A 19,380-nucleotide genomic window follows, 5' to 3' on the forward strand; every position below is an offset into this window, starting at 1 on the left:
AATTTTCAGCCGTTCAAAGTCCGTCTTGCGAAAACATAGGACTTTATTGACTGGACGGTCAGAAATATTCTGTTCGTCACACCCAATATCAAGAGTCACGCCGAAAGTAGGATGATACGGATCTTCGGGCTGCGTAATAGGCGCCACCCCGGCAAGCGCTGTAAGGAATTTCGATTTCGATTTCTTCCGGCGCCCCACATGGAGTCAAAAGCTTAAAAAGAATGTTTTATAGGTCCACAGCCACTCGGAAATATAACTTCGAAGAGTATCGACGCTCCTGACCAAGGTCGAGGTCTGCCTGAATTCGCGGCCAATCGCTCCGATGTCTGAGGACCCCAGATCTGCTTGGATTCACGCCGGGTCATTTTCTTGTTGGTGGAACCCTCCTCGCCACCGTGGTACCTGAAATAAAGGGTCCCTCCACGTCCATAATCAACCGCTGGCAGTACCTTAAGGCTCTTCATTAGCAATTTCGTCTGCGATGCAAGGAAGAGTACCTCAAGGAGCTCCATAAACGCAACAAGTGGCAAACCCCCATCGAGAACCTCGGCGTGGCGATCGATATCAAGGACGATAATTTTCCATTCCGATGGCGTGTTTCCCGGACGGTCATGTCCGAGTAGTGAATATTCTCACTGCTTGGGGTCCTTCCAAGCGTCCTGTCGCCAGGCTAAATGTCCTTTGTCCTTTGGCTAAATGTGGAGAAGAGGTTTAGCGCGGTGCTCACCAACCAACCGGTGCTCACCAACCGATATTACGCGAACTGTCGGCTCACAAGCACTCCGACGGATCGTGTCGCCGTAGCGATCGCTGCAAGGTGTGCAACCATGATCACGATACACTTTTGCATATGCAAGAACGACCGATGCCCCGACGCCAATCGCATCAACCGGCGTCTCAATCCTCCCGACAAGCGTCTGCCGCGCTTTGGCCCGCGTCCGTCGCATCTGGGCTCGCTCGTGTCGTTCCCCGAACGCGGCTGCCGCCTCGCAGGGTTCTGCCGAAACGGCGACAGCCCGTTCCTGTCTTCATTGCTACAGGGACACAGCGGAACGTTCTTCCGACGGCGTTGGTGCGGATTGACACCGGAGCGTGAGTCTTCGACACCGCGGCTCTGATAGACCCTTGCACACGGATGAGCTGCATCGATACTTCGCCGCGTCGCTAGGCAAAGTTAGGGACTGCTAGGTTTTCCTCTCCCGCTCTCGTCATATTATTGAAGTTATGTGGACGGGAGTGTGGAGTTAGTCTGTAAACTAGTTAGTTTTGTAATTGAAGTGTACTAAAGCTGACGTATTGTCAACCTGGCCCACGAAGCCCACTGCATTCATTTTTTATACACCCCAACGATCTTCAACGCGGCTGCACCCACGGAATTTCCTCCAGCCGAAGAAATCTCATTTTTCACCAGAAGCGAGTCACACCCTACAACAAAAAGTAGTTTTTGGGTTTAAAAAAAAATGGTGCTGTCCACCATAAACACCACCACGGATCCGACATTTTTAAATATATTTTTTCCCACAAGAATTTTTTTTTGGTGCCTATGTACTTTGATATAATAGTACCCTAAAGTTTTCAGGCGTTCAGGGTGGTGTACATTCTTAAAATAAAATTTTTTGTGAAAAAACGTTAAAATTAAGCCGACACCCCATTTTACCATTTTTTTTGTTTGTATTTGCCATTTTGCCTTTGAGAAATTATACGTCGAACCAATTAACGCTTTTAAGGACGAAACTGTGCATTTACCAATGTAAAAGGTTTGTCTCAAAAATTTCCGAACTGGCGACACCTTGTCGTGAGTACACGCGTTGGAGAGGTACATCCTTAATTTACATTCCCTCGAAATATTATGACATTTGGACCAGTGGAAGCGGAGCTACGCTGTAAATTATGTTAGTATGTTTTTGTCATCGATCGTAAAACGAGTGTTGAACAAAGAGCGAATATTAAGTTTTGTGTTAAGCTCGGTCGATCTTTTACTCACTCAATAAGCTATCACTTCATAGCGAACGGATATAAATCCGGAGCAATTGGGGCTGGGATGTTAGCCCAAACGTCGGTGGAAGGCGTGACTGATACCATCGGCGTCCACGTAGGGGCCGGTCACGTCAGTTGTAACTGACTGCCAAAATAACGACAAAAGCAAGGCTAAGCCGCACGAGTGCCGTAGTCTATACAGACTCGGACCTGGAGAGCGTCCAGCTTTCAAAGAAGGAAGAAAGCCTTCTTCGCAAGCCAGAACCAGGCACCAGCTCCCCTCGCAGGGACGGGCCGAAGCGTTCAAGCGAGGGGAAGAAGGCTAAGGTGCAGTACAAAGCTGCCCTTCGCATTCAGAGCCGGCTCCGGACAAAATCTGCCTTATACGAAGAAGGTAAACCTCAACTGGGCCGAGCACAGGATCGAAGAGAGCAGGCTGCACTTTGCCAAGCTTCCTAACATGGCATCTACGACCGGTTTCGTCAATAAGGTGGAGGCGATGCTTGCCACCAAGCGGCAACGCTCTGCCGAGAGTGTCATAAAAGACACTCCGGCGAGCAAGCGGCAACGCGTGCCCAAGGAAGCAGGCCCCCGTGTCCCCTGCGTAGTCTCCAGATTTACAAGGAGGCAGAGGACATCCAATATACCAGATATGGGAAGATGGCGTGGGGCATAGGTAGCGTCTACCTGCGTCTCAAAAAGCGCCATCCCGGGGATAAGGATGACCACACCCTGAAGGCAGGCGAGGTGGAAAAGGACCTAGGTCTGATAACTATTGTTGACGCCGCCCAGGAACTAACGCTGGATGAGTCCGAAGAGGAGGAAGACAGTGACCTGAGGATAGTAGTCAACCCGTCGAGTGGAGTCTAGCCCGGTACCCATGTCCCTAAGGGTGCTACAGCTCAATCTCCATAAGAGCATGGTCGCGGAACTCCTATTTATCATGGAGCATGGGTCCGTCAATGTAGCGCTAGTCCTAGAGCCATGAATTGCCTCGGGCAGTGCCGTCGCCGGACTAAAATCCTCAAACTACAACGCGTTCTACCCACCATCGGTAAGCAGAAACAGAACCGCAGTACTCGTACGGAAAAGTCTCCAAGCAAAGCTTATGTCTCATTACAGCTCGGACGAACTGACTGTAGTGCTGCTAAAAAGCAAGAATTAGCGCCTACTATTGTTACTGCTGTTACATGGAACACATGGCCAGCTCCACCGGAAGAACTCAGGAGCCTGTTAGAACCCAGCCCAAAAGACCAGCAAGTGTTCGTGGGTGCTGACGCCAACGTGCATTACAGCGTGTGGGGAAGCTCGATATAAACGACAGAGGTGAGTCAGTTTTATACTTTATTCTTTCAACTAATTTATATATGGCAAACGTGGGGGCGGAACACACCTTTGTAGGCCCCACCTCGTCCGATATGCTGGACAAAGCACAATGGTATCAGATTGGAATGTCCTTGAGAGACCATCATTCTTAGACCATAAGTACATTCAGTTCGAATTCGTTCACGCTCCAAAACTAACAGTATTTAGAATCCCCGGAACACTTACTGGGGAAAGTTCAAAGAAATAATCGCTAGTAAACTCGCGTCTTATCCGGGCACAGTAAAACCCGATGAAGACATAGAAAAGTCCTTTGAGACCCTCTCAAATTACTAGGCGCATATCACGCACCATGCCCAATATTAAGAACTAAGAAACGGACCAGACCACTCTGGTGGAACAGGGACCTTTTGCTTCAACGCTAAGGAACTAAAAACTAAGTAACTACACGAAGTAAATACGCAGGGCACAAAGAAGCTCTTGGAGAAACTTCTGCTCCAACATAGAGACGGTCCTAGAAACGGCTCGACTACGGAAGTTGCTTTCAAAGCAACCCACACTACAGAGTCAGCTCAAACGCGACAACGGGCAATGGACTGAGGGCAGCCCTAACAGCACCAATGCACGCGCACTTCCCAGGTTGCACAGAGATCACCGTTGCTAACAACAATATGGGCTATAAACTCCTTCGCGGGGATAAAAGCGCCAGGACTAGATGGAATATTTTCAGCCATGCTGCAGGCGACCAAAGAAGTCATCACTCCACGGCTATACGCACTATACACAGCTTGTCTTAGTACGGGCTATATCCAAATCCAATTGAGGACCTTCAGGATTGTCTTCTTGCCTAAAGCAGGAAAGAGCAGCCACGTCAATCCCAAGGACGACAGGCCGATAAGCCTCACCTCCTTTCTACTGAAGACGCTAGAAAAGCTGCTGGATCTATACATCAGAAAAGATGTGGGGATCACTGTCAACCAACCAGCACGCATACACAAAAGGGAAATCAGTGGAGACGGCGCTGCATTCGCTAGTAGCCACCATTAAGAGAGCCCTGCACAACAAGGAATATGCGCTCGGAGTCTTTGTAGACATATCCGGGGCATTCAATAATCTAAGCACAATCGCAATAATGGAGCGCCTATGAGCGACCAACACGCACCCCGCCATCACCTATTGAATTGGAAATCTACTAAGTTGCAGACAGGTACAATCAGATTGGGGCACCCCTTCCATGGTTCAAGGAGTGCACAGAGGCACGCCGTATGATGGAGTCCTATCGCCCCTCCTATGAAATCTAGTGGTCGACGACCTAATCAGAAGGTTCGAGAGGAAGGCCCCAAAGATAACAGCTTATCCTGACAACATGAGCATAATTATCACGGGAGTATGTCCATCGACCCTTAGCTCGATCATGGAATCAACACTCAGGGAGATATGTGAGTGAACGGACAAGGTAGGACTCAAATCAATGGGGATAAGACGGACCTCATTCTCTTCAAGATACTTCCATGGATCCTCCCAAACATAAACTAAAACTGGCTGACCCCGAAAACACAAATCAAATACCTGGGCACTGTACTGGACAGCAAGCTGGCATGGAAACCCAATGTACTAGAGAGGGTGAAAAAGGCCACCATTCCGCTATATGCATCCAAGAAGATGCTCAGCTGCACATGGGGCCTCTCACCCGCTCTGATGCACTGGGTCTACTTATCGGTGGTGCGTCCGACTTTGCCATACGGGGTCTTAGTGTGGTGGCAAGCCATGGAAAAGAGGGCCTACAAAAAGCTTATGGAGAGAACCCAGCGGTGGGCAGAATGTCGACAAAAGGAAACGGGCACAGCTCAATTGGTCGAACCATGAGCAGTGTATCTGACTTCATGACTCCTAGAACTTGCCCTGATGTGAAAACCTCAACATTTATGGGACCTGATGACTGGAAAACGGTTCAGGACCATGCTCGATACCTTAACATATACACTGACGGCTCCAAGTTGGAAGGAGGGAGCGGGCATATACTGCACAGACCCCAAGACGAGGATGTCGTATAAGCTACCAAGCCAATGCAGCATATTCCAGGCGGAAGTCTTTGCCATCAGGACCGCCATGTGAGGCGGTAAACCTGTTTGTAGACAGTCAAGCGGCGATTAGATCAATGCAATCGTCAGCGGTCAGTTCCAAAAATTTACTGGCAAGCAGGGCAGCACTAGATATCCTAAGCAGGAGAAGAGAAGAAGCTCCGCAGCCTGAAACACATAAAAAATTATGTGCAAAGAGAGCAATGATAAACTCTGTCACTACGCACTACACCTATCCCGAAAAGATTGCAGACTGTTGGTGGAACATCTTACAGATCACTGCCTGGCTGCAGCATGCAGTCAAGCTGGGCATCACCAATAACAGCAACTGCAGAAAATGCGATAAATCTGAAGCATCTCATCTGTAAGTGCCTAGCCCTAATGCAGACAAGAGTAAAACTCCTAGGTGCCCCAGTACTGGCATCACTAGCAGATGCCTCCAAGAGGACGCCAGCTGAACTACTTGCCTTCGCAAAAACTACCGCGATCCTAAAGAACTTCAAAACCACGTAAGATTCTTCAGGCCCATGTGAAAAACAACATTCGGATAAATAAGGGCCATACTGGGCTATGATTGGCCTCCTCAGGAGGGCCGTTCGGTTCAACCTAACCTATTATTTAACCTCATCTATTTACTACTACTTTTAGATTTTTAGACTTTTAGATTAGATTTAGATTTGTGCAGAGACGGGTTTCTTACTTTCCAGTTGTTCTCATCTCGTTCTTTTTCTTCTGCTCGCTTAAGTGTTGTTTGGTTTTGGCTGCAGCTAAGTGGTTTAAAGCTCCCGCTCACGCTCTACTGTTCTCTTGCTCTCTCTGTCTCTCTGTCTCTCTCTCTCTCTTACCATCCTGCTTCCCCGCATTTTTGCTGATAGTGGTTCAAGGGCTTGTGATAATGTCTTAAGGTATTGTCTGTGAAATTAAAAATTCCTGTAAAGATGTTTTGGCTGATCATACGAGTCTTTATTTCTAGTTTTCCGAAGCGGTTGTGCATGCAAAATGCATTAAGGTTACAGGTCGTATAGCTGATGCAATTTCCAGCAAAAAGGGATTTTATTATTACTGTGAGGTCTGTCGATCGGTTGAAAGGGAAATGTTGTCTTTCATGCGCCAGACCAGAAACGGATTATATGAGGTTATGGCCAACTTTCGCAAAGCGAATGACCTGCTCTCCGAGCTAGACCCTCAGTTTAACAGTATGAAGCTATTTAACGAGTCGGCGAAACGCAAAAAATCCGCTACTGGTCGGCAGCAACTGTGTGAGCCACAGCATTGCCTGCCACACCCCCGCGCCACAGCTCCTGAATCCAGTACCAAGTCCAATGGTTCTGAGTTCTGGAGCGATAAAGGATTCGGAAACCGAATCGAGCGTGGGGATAACGGTAACAGCCTCGCCAGTAGTTTCCGATTTGTCCGCTGCGGTGTCCGAATCTCTGACACCGCTTAATTACATCGAAATAATGACCTAGGGTCAATTAACGCCCGGACTACCGGTTGATGTTAGTAACAATGTGTTAAGTAAGACAATAACAGCAGTTCCACATCGTTTCTGATAATGTCTGAGGTCATGTCTGATAATGTCAAGGCTCGGGTGACTTCTGGCTCGAGCACGTAGTAGTTAAGGAGTACGTGGCTAAAATTATGATAGCTTTTTTTGCATCCCAGGTAATTGTGTTTACTGAAACTTGGTTGAAGCCGGAGATACTCTGCTTCGAAAATCTTCCGGGTAAGTACACAATTTATAGATTAGACCGGTTTTTCCATCGAGGAGGTGGAGTTTTAATTGCCGGTGGCTCCTTCCTTATCTCTGAGCTGTTAGTGTCTGAAGATTTCACGGATATAGAATTTATATGTGGGAAACTATCATTTCTAGAAGTTTTATTTTTCTCTCTTGTTCGTATATCCCTCCATCGTCTCAAGACCCAACTTATTGGAAACACCTTTCGGCAATTGGGGTCGTTTCCAAAAGGCTTTCAGATAGGGACCAACTACTGATTTTGGGGGACTTTAATATACCTGGAGCTCGTTGGTCTTCTGAAGGTGTGTCAAATGTCCTCCAGACTGCGGCACAGCATGGCCTCATAGATGTCTTGCTGGATTTATCCTTTTCTCAAGTTAACCATGTGCTTAATTCTTTAAACCGCTTACTTAATCTGTGATTCGTCTCTGATCCTGTAGGCTTATACCTAAGAGTTCCTCTGTTGACGCAAACTGATAATCCTTACCATCCAGTTTTCGAAGTGTAGGAGTTAAACCTTATCGAAAAGCTGACAAAGTCCGATTTTTTCAAAAAGCTGACTACCAAAAGCTAAGTTCTTTTATATTTGACTTGAATTGGTCCGATCTGTACATGTGCTCTGACATGGTAACCGCCGTGGCCTTTTCTTACACTGCCATGAACTCTTCCTTTTCGTTAAGTGTTCCGGTAACCTATCCGTTGGTCTCTAATAAACCGCCTTGTTTTAACAAAAAGCTAAAACTCCTAAAAACTCCTACTTTATAGTAAATATGAACTCACCGCTTCCCACACTATTCTCTCTAATTATCTAAGAGTTCAGTCCGACTTATTGACTCGTTGTAGGGTTCAGTTTGTGCAGAACAGTTTTATTACTTTGTTAACGCTAAGCGTAAACCTGTAAACCTACCGCAAACTCTGACCAGGTTCTTTTTGCGAAGTTTCTAAAAACAACTTATTCTCCCTCTACCACTTCAAGTCAGAGATATTCTTTTCCTACGCCCAGTTCGAACTTAATCTTTAGTCCTATCTTGGCCGAAAGCTCTTTTATTTTAGATCGTCAACGTGTTAAGCCAATATATTCACCAGGTCCCGTTGGAATACCAGGCTGCGTGTAAAGGTATTTTGACGAGGCTCTGTGCTCAAGGGGTATCTCTAAGTTGTTGGGAATACCTAAACTCTTGAAACACTTATGTAGATCCTTCATTTATCCATGTCAGCATGGTGAGAGCGAAGATCAACCACAACTAATCTTTTGAAACTTACCCCATTTATCATCAGAGGCTTCCAACGTAACCTTCAAACCGATATGATTTACACGGACTTTAGTAAAGCTTTTGACTCGGTTAATCACTTTCTTCTTTTAAGGAAACTCGATTCTATATGGTTATCTTAGTGACAGGTTCAGTTCAAAAATTGTATATACAATAGCCTCAGTGTCACATTTGGCGTCCCACAAGGTAGCCACCGTGGTCCATTGTTATTTACACTGTTTATCAATGACCGGCCGCAGAATCTTATGAAATCCAGAGTACTTATGTATGCTGATGACGTTAAACTTAGCGTGCAATATTGGGATAGTTCAAGCCAGTCAGACTTACAATTGGATGTTAAAAACTCTTATGCGTGGTGTCACGCTAACTCTTTAAATCTATATAGCTCTAAATTCAAACTGATGACAATTTCACGAGTCACTCCCCTGTTTGTCACTAATATGCTTAACGACTGCGCTTTGGAAAGAATCTCTCTTGATGACGATCTAGGCGTCCGACTAGACCCTAAACTTTCGTTTAGCGAGCAAATTTCTCACATGGTTAACAAAGCCACAAACATGCTGGGATTTATTAAAATGTGGTCGAAGGAATCCGATTCTCCTAATGTAACAAAGACGCTTGTTCGCCCTTTGTTGAAGTATGGTTCTTGTGTTTGAAGTCATCAATTCGGAGTCCATAGTAACCGCATTGAATCTTAAAAAAAAAAAAAAAAAACACACATTTGCTGTTGCCCTCCGACGCTTAACATGGGATGCTGAGTTAAGACTGCCGTCTTATTCAAGTAGATTTCTTTCAATTAATTTTCCCTCCCTAGCTAACCGTTGAACAATGCTTGGCGTCGTATTTTTACATTAACTCATTCGCGGGAACGTGGAGATCCCCTGTCTGCTTGGTCAGCTCAATTCCTATGTCCCCCGACTAACATCTAGACGATGTTGAAGAGTGAGTAATGAAGACGGAAACCATCGGTTTCACCCTGCTTGTGACGTCAACAACTTAAATAAATAAACGTATTCTTTGGATAGTGGTGCAACAATCCATGGCCGATGCTGGATTTCTTCAAACACATTAATTTCAACAGCATTACAGAGATGGTATATGGTATATGGACGTTAATGTTAGCTAAATTCATGTTGCACATGCACGTGTTTGTAGACCTTTTCCGACACAGCTTCTGAGAGGTTCAAAGTATTTTCTGACCTTTATTAACGATAAATCCAGGAAGAACGAGCTATCCAAGTTCATCGAGTTCAAGAGTTTGGTGGAACGTCAGACAGGCAAAAGTGAAGTGCCATTCAAGTCCTAGTGAAAATAGGAAGATGCCTCCTGGTTCAGCCGGGAGTAGGCCGCGGCTTTATTAACGATAAATCCAGGAAGAACGAGCTATCCAAGTTTATCGAGTTCAAGAGTTTGGTGGAACGTCAGACAGGCAAAAGTGAAGTGCCATTCGAGTCCTAGTGAAAATAGAAAGATGCCTCCTGGTTCAGCCGGGAGTAGGCCGCGGCCCTGGTCGCCCAAAGATCATCCGGACTGGATAACCTGGACGACCTAGGGACAGTATAAAATCAAGTTTATTGCAAGTCACAAAGGCGTACAAATGCCACTGAGTGTCGCGAAGGTATGGCTCAAGAATATGAGTCTCTCACTGCCAAAGGAATGCTCCCAGCAGTTTTTAATCTTAAAAAACTTTCACTGGTATGTCGAATGCAGAATGTGTGGTTCAGGATAGCACTGTCGGTGAAGCTCAAGCTAATAAAACTCACCCCACCCACGGCCAAGGTTGACATTAGATTACATTATCGTCAATGTGGAAAATCGTTTTGCGGACAGGTGGATGCGGCAGGCAACATCTAGCCGGTGGTCCGATTTCTTGGCGGAGCCAAACAATTCAGAAGCTAGATTGAACTGTACAGCAATAAGAACGACGACGTCATGCCTATAGACGACATAGTTACCTGCACGTAATTCACTATCAGAGACGTTTCAGTAAAGGCAAATCCAGTAGCATCGAAGGAGACACTATTGACGTGCTGAGTGCGCTTGCAAACATTCTGATCGTGTAGGAAGAACGAATTGATTAGTTTCGTGAAAAATGGCATGTTCAGGTCATACGGAATTATCAAGAACCCAGGTGCGTCAAAAAGAGCAATTTTAAACGGCATTGCTCTAAATTGAATTTAGAGACGGCGAATTCGGTACCAACCAACAAACATTCAATTTGTTGCTCAAATGGGTTTAACGTCGTTTTCGGAAGCATCAGGATTAAGGCGGGAAACAACAACAAGCTTTTTCGGGAGAACGCCAGCGAGTTGCGACGGTCTCCTATGGCCAACTTCAGAAATCTTTAATTGTTGTAGTCTAGGGCTAGTTAATAGGTATAGTTTAAAAATTATGACCGACGGAAGTATCAAAAGGTGGGCATCGTTATGGTGGAAGCAGAGTGCAAAATTTCCTATTTTTTTAGTTTTCGTTTTAAGAGCCAGCCGGAAAAGTTACTTTCTTAAACTTTAATACTTATTTAACTAATATAAATAATTTGAAAAAAAAAAAAACAAAATAAAAAAAGTATCAGTTTATTAAAAATAAAAGAGCTATAAAACTTATGACATGTCATGTGTCTTACAGAAGGCAAGCTAGTGATATGTGACCCACAGGGATCTGTTTTAGAGATTCATAGTTAGAATCTATGTTAATTTTCGGTCAAATTTTTTGTGTGTAAGTTCTGTTTTGCATTGTAATTTTTTTAATATTTTTAAGAGGTAAGTGACATATTTGTGTTCAGTTAATAAATTCATTTCCATAATTGTTTTAGAACCTGGACTCTTTTGTAACCTAGACGGTGTAAACGGAAAGGCCATTATATTTCCAGAATTTGTTTTCTGTGTGTATATTTATAGAAAATATTGTCCATTTGATTCTAAGATAAATATGTATATACATATGTATTTTAATTATAGATTGACGAGGCAACAGCCGGAAGGAAAGACGCGTTGAGCTAAGAAAAAATTGTGGTAATCATTGAACAAATTATAAAGTTTTATAAATAAATAAATAACTAATTAAAAAAAATTATAAATTGCGCCAGATATTTACTATGGGGCGGGCGGTTCCGGGGATCTTCTACACGTTTTCCTCTGGGATTCCAATCCGATTATACACGAACTTCCCCTACGATTCCTTGGTGATTCCACATGGTATTCCTTTGAAAGTCCTATCTGATTCTACTCTAAATTCCCCTACAATTACTACCTGATTCCGAATTCGAATTCCTGGCTGATACCGTTAAGAATTCGGTTCGAAATTCACGACAAATTCCTAGCGCGAATCCAGACTGATTCCCGGATAATATTTCGGGTAGTACGAATTCAAGTTGTCTAACGCCTACTGTATGGAAATTCCTCGATGGCTTGCTTGAAAATTCCTTAATGATTCAGGATGAAGGCCTCTCCAATCCAACCCTATTCAGACCTGAATCCAAAAGGAATGGCACTGAAGGGTTAAGTTAAGTGTGTTCTTCAACATTTTGAGTGCTTATTGACTTACGAAAAATGATCTGAGCCAAAACCCTACGAAATCTAAATTTCTTGTTACTTACATGAAAACAAAACTCCCTAAAAATCATAAAACATTTAAAAACAAGAAAGGAAGCTAATTTCGACACTCCGAAGCTTATATACCCTTGCAGATAGAACTTCGATGACTAGGAATCCATACAATATAAATTATATATAATTATGTTAAAAAAAAATAAAGTAATACCTGCTTTCATTTCATTCACCTATAGATATTATATTTGCAGTTTTACATTCAAAGATTTGCATTTTTCCTCTACAACAAACGATCGTTTGCATGACACCTATATGAAATAATCGTCTAATTTTCATGAAATTAGGCACAAAATTTAGGATTAAGATAAAATTGCTGCACCTTAAATTTGATGAAAATCTGTTGAAAACTGAAAACGTTATAATTTTTAATTGTATTAATTTCTCGATCGATCCTATGGGAGCTATATGATATAGTAGTCCGATTTTCATAAAATTTTACATAAAATTGTAGAGTATAATAAAATGGCTATATCTTAAATTTAATTAAATTCTGTTGAAAACTAAAAATGTTATCGCCACCGTGATTGTCAGTCTTCCGACAACAGCCACCGCCATTCTCATTCCTCTCAAATTTCTCGATCGTTCGTATGGGAGCTATATGATATATCAGTCCGATTTTTATAAAAATTTACACAAAATTGAAGAATAATATGAAACGGCTATATCTCAAATTTGATGAAAATCTATTGAAAACTTAAAATGTTATTCTTTTTAATTGAATTAATTTCTCGACCGTTCCTATGGGAGCTATATGATATAGTCGTCCAATTTTCATAAAATTTTACACAAAATTGTAGAATAATATAAAATGGCTATATCTCAAATTTAATCAAATTCTGTTAAAACTAAAAGTGTTATAATTTTTTTTGTAAAAATTGTATAATTTTTTTTTTTTAATTTTATAATTTTTTTGTAAAAATTTTCCGATCATTCCTATGGCAGCTATATAATATAGTCGTCTGATCTGGTCCGTTCCGACATATATACGAGTGAGAGTATATAGAAGGCTAACTACAAAGTTTCATTCAGATAACTTTAAAACTGAGAGACTAGTTTGCGTAGAAACGGACAGACGGGCAGACAGACATGGCTAGATCGACTCGGCTGTTGATCCTGATCCAGAATATATATACTTTATATGGTCGGAGGTGCCTCCTTCACTGCGTTGCAAACTTCTGACTGAAATTATAATACCCTGCAAGGGTATTATTAAGAAACTAAATAATTTTAATGTTCAGTTTTATTTTTGATTTTATTTATAATGTTTAATATTAACTGGAATAGTTTTTTAAATATACATGTAACGCCAGAATATTAAAAAATCAACTCAAAAAATGTATTCCTTAAAATGTAAATATTTAATTATAAACAAAAGATCGTCAAGTAATTCCCAATCTTTTAAATCTATGCATTAATAATGATTGTATTACGCATAAAGACCAAATCGTTAACCTTGCCATCACTATGAGATGTAACCTATCCTGGGTCACACAAGGAAAAAGAATATAGCGAAAAGTCAAGGTAGCTACTAAAATTACATTTCGACAGCTATACGGCCCACGATAGAAAAAGTGTACCATATACCTTTTCTTAATGAAGGGACTAATATTTTTTGATGTGATGCTGTATTTTAAGTTAAATTAATTCTTACCATTAACCACCTTACAAAATTTATACATATTTAATATTGAAGAAGGTAAATCTGTCACAATAGCATATACGGCTTTAAATACCAGAAATCTCGTTTTTTGTTTATAAATACCAATAGGATAAGTTATCCTTTTGAAAAACAAAATTTTTAATAAATTATAAACGGCGAATACTCTGAACGTCATCCTAGACATTATGTCGTTAAGCCTGTTCATCACGGACACTGCAAATACTGCGTAGAACGTCGCACGATGTATCAGAATACTAAATGAGACTCGGAAAAGCCTAAACGACCTCTTACCCAACGAGGGAAGATTGAATAAGAGACAGTGTAACCAAACAATATGAACTCTAAAATGAACTGAAAATAAAATGGCGTGGAGCTCCTATTTTCGGTGAGATCATCCAGGCTGAGGTACTCTCTTATTGGATGCAGTAAAATAAATACAAGGCCATAGATATCCATGCGGCTATCAATGCTCAACCAGGGTGTGAGGGTTATTGGGTGCACAACGACATATATGGGAAAGAGAAAGCCGACAAGCTAGCCAGAGAGCGCTCAGCTGGGCGCAGCAACAGTATGGAGATACTATCGAACAATTCAAAAACTACAAAAACATGGCCAAAAGTGAATGGCCAAGGATGAGTCATTACAAGAGAGCCAAGCTATGCTGGCCAAACTTCGACAAAAAACGCACACAATTACTTATATGTCAAAGCAAAAAACATATCATTAGGATCGCGTCAGCCTTCACCTGTCATTGGGCGAGAAAATCGCATGCAATGAAGATGGGGCTACCCCACAACACAAACTGCAGAAGTTGCAAACCACCAACGAAGCAGGAGACGCACTTAGCACATAGCACCTGCTCTGCCAGTGTTAAGCACTATATAGGACCAGAATGCGTCACTTCGGTGGCTACCAGCAAGAGTCGCTGGGAGAAGTAGAGAAGCGCAAGATTTCAACCATCCTTGCTCTTGAACGCATATATTCAGTAACTGATCTTGAAGTTCTACAGAAACACAACTTAAACATCATCTATCACATCGGTATAATTGTTGGTGAAGTAAAAGGAGTTTGTCGTAAGGAATTCCACGATTCTTATACCGCAAAAGTCCTTTATAGCTTTCTGGACTGTTGTGCCTGCCCTTCCTTAAGGATCGTCGGACCTGCCATGCAGTGGTGTTTTATGTAGGGGGGGGGGGTCTCTAAAGAATCTGGGGTTGAACAAGAAAATCCGTCTCGGACGAAAAGAAAATGGGGTTGAACAAGAAGAAAATCTGTCTCGGACGAAACGCGTCACCCGTTAAGCCTAAGAAGAAAAATTTCCGGGGGCTACGTGAGAGTAGAAGCGCATCTACTTTATGTAGCGGGGACTAGCCGTCGTTCAGATCGGGAATACCAACGAGCCGGGAATGCCAACAAGAAGTAAGATTCGCTCGACGATGAAAGCGCGGAGGACCGAAAAATGGGAGCGTAAGAGCGACCAAGCTTTTGAAAACTTGGTGAGCAGTGCCCATTGCAGAGGGTCTCCTCACCTGAACAATGGTTATCAACACTATACCGACACTATCTCTCTGGGCATCGTAGGGTATAGGCATCTAATCGATGTCTGCGGGTTGCGAGAGGCTTCATCTGCTTCGTCCTTGATTTTTCCTTCGAGGATGTTTCCTTCTTCTTATACATCTTCCGCCGAGCTAAGCTCCTTTTGAATGTGTAAGTAGTCCTCGGAGATGTTTTGAACTTGCCAATGTCAGAAAAATTAAAAAAAAAAATTTTTTTTTTAATTAAAAAAAAAAATTATACCATTTTCAGTTTTCAACTGAACTGAGATATAGCCATTTTATATTACTTTACAATTTTATGACAATCACTCTATATAAAGCTCCCATAGGAACGATCGAGAAATTAATACAATTAAAAATTATAACTTTTTCAGTTTTCAACAGATTTTCATAAAAGTTTAGATAGTGCCGTTTTATATTAGTCTTAAATTTTGTGCCAAATTTGTATGAAAATCGAACGATTATTGGCACCTAAATGACTTTACAATTGATCTTTAGATGTAGAGGAAAAATGCAAATCTGTGAATGTAAAACTGTAAATATAATATGTATAGGTGAATGAAATGAAAGCAGGTATTACTTCATTGTTTTTGAACATAAATATATATTATTTAAAGTTTTTGTTGTATGGATTCCTAGTCATCGAAGTTCTGTCTGCAAGGGTATATAAACCTCGGCGTGCCGAAGTTAGCTTCCTTTCTTGTTTAGCTTAGGTTTAGTTTTTAGGTTTAAATTCAATCTAGTGGGGCCTACTTTTTGTAGATCTCGAACTATTAGGGAGATGGTTGCAAGAGATGAAGCTAACAGGTCTACAGTGCTGGGTTGCTAGGTGTCCTTTTTTGACCGATGTTGTCCCTATTGCTTGGAAGTCATCAGGACTATAAGAGTAATGGTTACCCGGAGAGTCCCTCTGTCTGTCGTGAATTGGGCGATTTGCCCTGGCTCTTTGTGCATAGGATACACCACGCTTTGCCTACCGGTGGAATTCGTTATAGTTGGAATATTGGCTGCAATTTTTTTTTAGTTTTTGTCCATATAACTTAAACGGCATCTTTTGTCATATACAGCGTGATTCTCCTCGCAGTTTAAAAAACGCAGATTATCGATGGTTTTGGCTGCACTCGTCTTCGATTTAGTCTAGTGCGATTCCCCGTATCTGCCGCGCCTATCTTGTTTCAGGCAATAAATTTTGAAATGATAGAAGATCTAAATGTTAGATTTTAAACCATTGTTTCAGTTTATTTATATCTGCTTCTATTATAGTTCAGAAGAAACCCTCTGACTTAAATTTTTTTATTGCTGGTGCTCGGCGTATGTTAGCCACTTTAACGCATGGTTTACCAACTAGTCAGGGGGTTTTCAAAGTATCGCGCAGAAGGGACTCCCCTCCTCTGACTTAAAATTTTGTATTGCTGGTGCTCGGCGTTTGTTAGCCACTTTAACGCATGGTTTACCAACTAGTCAGGGGGTTTTCAAAGTATCGCGCAGAAGGGGCTCCCTTTCAGACAGATTAAAGGACCTTTAGGAACTCCAGCTCTTGCGCGGCGAGTCTCCTTCGTTAGTGTGATACGTCATGTTTTTGTGCACTAATTGTGTAGCAGCAGTCTTTGAAGGCATCATACAAAGGGACAATAGTCCCTTTAATTTTAGATGCATTTTGCTCTCGCCTTGTTTCGGCTTGCTTGGCTTTAGAGAGTTTACCGTCTAATGCGTGATATTCCCTTGTACCAGGAGCTATTACGGCAGTCATTCTTGGTAAGCCGCAGTTGTAATCGTTAATTTTATTGTTTTTATTTTTATTATTTATTTTATTTTATTTGTTGGGAAGCTGCTGGAGAGATTTTTAATTATAGGGATCTTATATTCTTGGCGGCAGGCATAAAACACAAGTGGGTGGTTCCCCGGATATAAACCAAACTTTTTTTTGTAGCCGAAGCAACCGGGGCTGGGATGTTAGCTCAAACGTCGGTGGAAGACGTGACTGATACCACCGGCGGGCACGGAGGGGAGCAATCCTCTTTGCGTATGGCCAGCGGTCATAGGGGAGCAGGTCACGTCAGTTGTAACGCTACTGCCATAATAACGTCACAAAGAAGGCTAAGCCGCACGGGTGCCGTTGTGTATACAGACTCGGACCTGAAGAGCGTGCAGCTTTCAAAAGAGGAGGAAGAAAGTCTTCTTCGCTCGCCAGAGCCAGGCACCAGCTCCCCGCCCAGGGGAGAAGCCGAAGCATTCAAACGAGGAAAAGAAGGCTAAGGCTGCCCTTCGCATCCAGAGCCGGCTCCGGACAAAAGCTGCCCTATTCGAAGAGGAGAAGGTAAAGATCAACTTGGCAGAGCAAAGGATCGAAGAGAGCAGGCTGCACTTCGCTAAGCTTCCAAATATGGCAATAACGGTCGGTTTCGCCAACGAGGTGGAGGAGATGTTTGCCACCAACCGGCAAAGATCCGCCGAGAGTGCCATTAAAGACACTCCGGCCAGCTAGCGGCATCGCGTTCCCAAGCAGGAAGCAGGCCCCCTCTTGAAGGCGAAAACACAGGGAAAAGAAAATCGCGAAGGCCAGTGCTCATGCGTGTGTGTCATGAGGTGATCAAACAACACTTGATTGTGGCACTCATTGACAGGATCGATGAGAATGGCAAGATGACCGATGGGCGGTGGAAGACGTTGCATGCGCGGCTCGTTGCGTCATTGACTACACGGATGGCGCCCATGCCCACATTTGATGGGGCCGGGTGGCTGAATGGGGTCAAAATCGTAAAGTGTATGGATGACCCGACAAGAAAGTGGTTGACGCAAACGACGGGTGAAGGTTCGAGATTTCGACAAATTTAAAAAAAGACTGTTTATGGTGTTTATTAAATACCTAGAAATACTGGACCGACCCATCAAAAAATATATTTTCCTAAATTTCATTTCGATACAGTTAGATTTTTGTATTGATTATTATGTTTGAACAAGTCCATCCTAATTTTCAATTCTGCGTGCAGATAAAGAAGTACCGTAGTTGAATATTGGATCCATGAACTTACCTATCTCTCTTATCGAAGCCAATTGTTGCCAGCAAGTTATTAGGCTGCATGATCCAGAGACTCCGTGACACTTACAGGTTATACGAGTTTTTTTAATCACCGCCTTAAAAAAAAATAAATTAAATTTATTTAAATAAAAGGTAATATTTACATTTATGTGGTTATCCTCTTTTTAAATGTTTCCATAGTGTAAAAATAGCACGAACACGAAATATAACGGGAAAGGGAATTTTGCCATTATCAAGCTCCAATAGTTGTCATAAGAATTCAGCAGCAGAGGCGTCATTCTGAAAAGTAACTCATGTTTGTGGTCAATTTCAAATTCTGGGCACCACAAAGAAGACGTTTTGTAGGTAAACATTAACCTCATCGGCACCCGTAGATTTTGGTATGACAAGAAGTATTTGAAGAAAATCTCCGGATAGCAATATCAAATCCTCACCAAATAATCTTGAATCCCTCATTCATCGGTCTACTGCTGCTAAGGCTCCTTTATGCGCCATCGTGCATTCATGGACATGGCCTAGACCATGATACAAATTTAAAAGGTAGTTCCGTCGGAAAAATCTGGTACCTCTTCAATCATAGCAATGAGTGTGAGTGAGAGGGGCTCAACCTAGTAAGTGCGAGCGGGACAACAATAGACTGTGTTGATTAACCTTTAGATGATTTATGGGGCTTTAAGCTACTTTTTGTAATAAAACGTTACTGAGCCGTTACTGTTGTTTTTGCGTGGCGAGTCTTTTGTTTAAATGCTTAATTCTAAAGTATATTATTGTCTTAAAATAATAATTCGATAATTCGTACCCCGCTAAATTGAAAAGCGCGATAATTCGTAAAAAATTCTTTCCCCTTGAAAAAAACTCGTTAATTCGTAAAAATTCCATACATTTTGGTCCCCTCGTTAATTCGTATTATTTGGCTCAACGCAATGAATATTGAACCTCTTATAAATCGTAATTTTGTTTCGTAACCTCTTATAAATCGTAATGCGATGCGAATTTTGTTGTAATTATTATTAATTTTGCATACAGCTATGCCGCTTTATGTCGCTATGCATTATGAATTTTGTGTTTCTCTCGCTGTTTTCTTTTAGTTTGCTGATTTTTTTTCGGAGAGTAACATCGTTCTGTG

General features: G+C 42.3%; 2 protein-coding genes across 36 annotated transcripts in view; one reads left to right on the top strand and one right to left on the bottom strand.

Annotated features, from left to right (window-relative positions):
• Wnt5 (Wnt oncogene analog 5) overlaps nt 1-19,380 on the bottom strand; it is a 208,524-nt gene that overhangs the window by 34,797 nt on the left and 154,347 nt on the right. For 31 of the 35 annotated variants that reach the window (XR_015273203.1, XR_015273204.1, XR_015273200.1 and 28 more), the window contains one exon: nt 18,247-18,349. The exons of the other annotated variants lie outside the window; for them this stretch is intronic. Coding sequence is in view for 25 of the 31 variants with exons in the window: in XM_086839714.1 (XP_086695840.1) it covers nt 18,247-18,349 (103 nt within the window). In the remaining 6 variants the exon portion in view is untranslated. The remainder of the gene's footprint in view (nt 1-18,246; nt 18,350-19,380) is intronic. 35 annotated transcript variants of the gene reach the window in all.
• LOC147644845 (uncharacterized) lies at nt 675-6,428 on the top strand. Its single transcript, XM_086839923.1, has 3 exons — nt 675-1,092; nt 2,144-2,371; nt 2,468-6,428. Exons 1-3 carry the CDS (start codon nt 675-677, stop codon nt 2,845-2,847), a joined length of 1,026 nt encoding a protein of 341 aa, XP_086696049.1. The 3' UTR covers nt 2,848-6,428.

The sequence above is a fragment of the Drosophila serrata genome, unplaced genomic scaffold (genome assembly GCF_035046125.1).
Source record: "Drosophila serrata isolate PLE 108 unplaced genomic scaffold, ASM3504612v1 contig_82, whole genome shotgun sequence".
Taxonomy (NCBI): domain Eukaryota; kingdom Metazoa; phylum Arthropoda; class Insecta; order Diptera; family Drosophilidae; genus Drosophila; species Drosophila serrata.

What these genes read in the sequence shown, in the direction of transcription:
- LOC147644845 (XM_086839923.1), top strand. Translation starts at nt 675, where the DNA reads ATGTCCTTTGTCCTTTGGCTAAATGTGGAGAAGAGGTTTAGCGCGGTG. An exon ending in GTGCGGATTGACACCGGAGC is followed by an intron (nt 1,093 to 2,143) that starts GTGAGTCTTCGA and finishes TAACGACAAAAG; the next exon opens with CAAGGCTAAGCCGCACGAGT. An exon ending in ATCTGCCTTATACGAAGAAG is followed by an intron (nt 2,372 to 2,467) that starts GTAAACCTCAAC and finishes TTCGTCAATAAG; the next exon opens with GTGGAGGCGATGCTTGCCAC.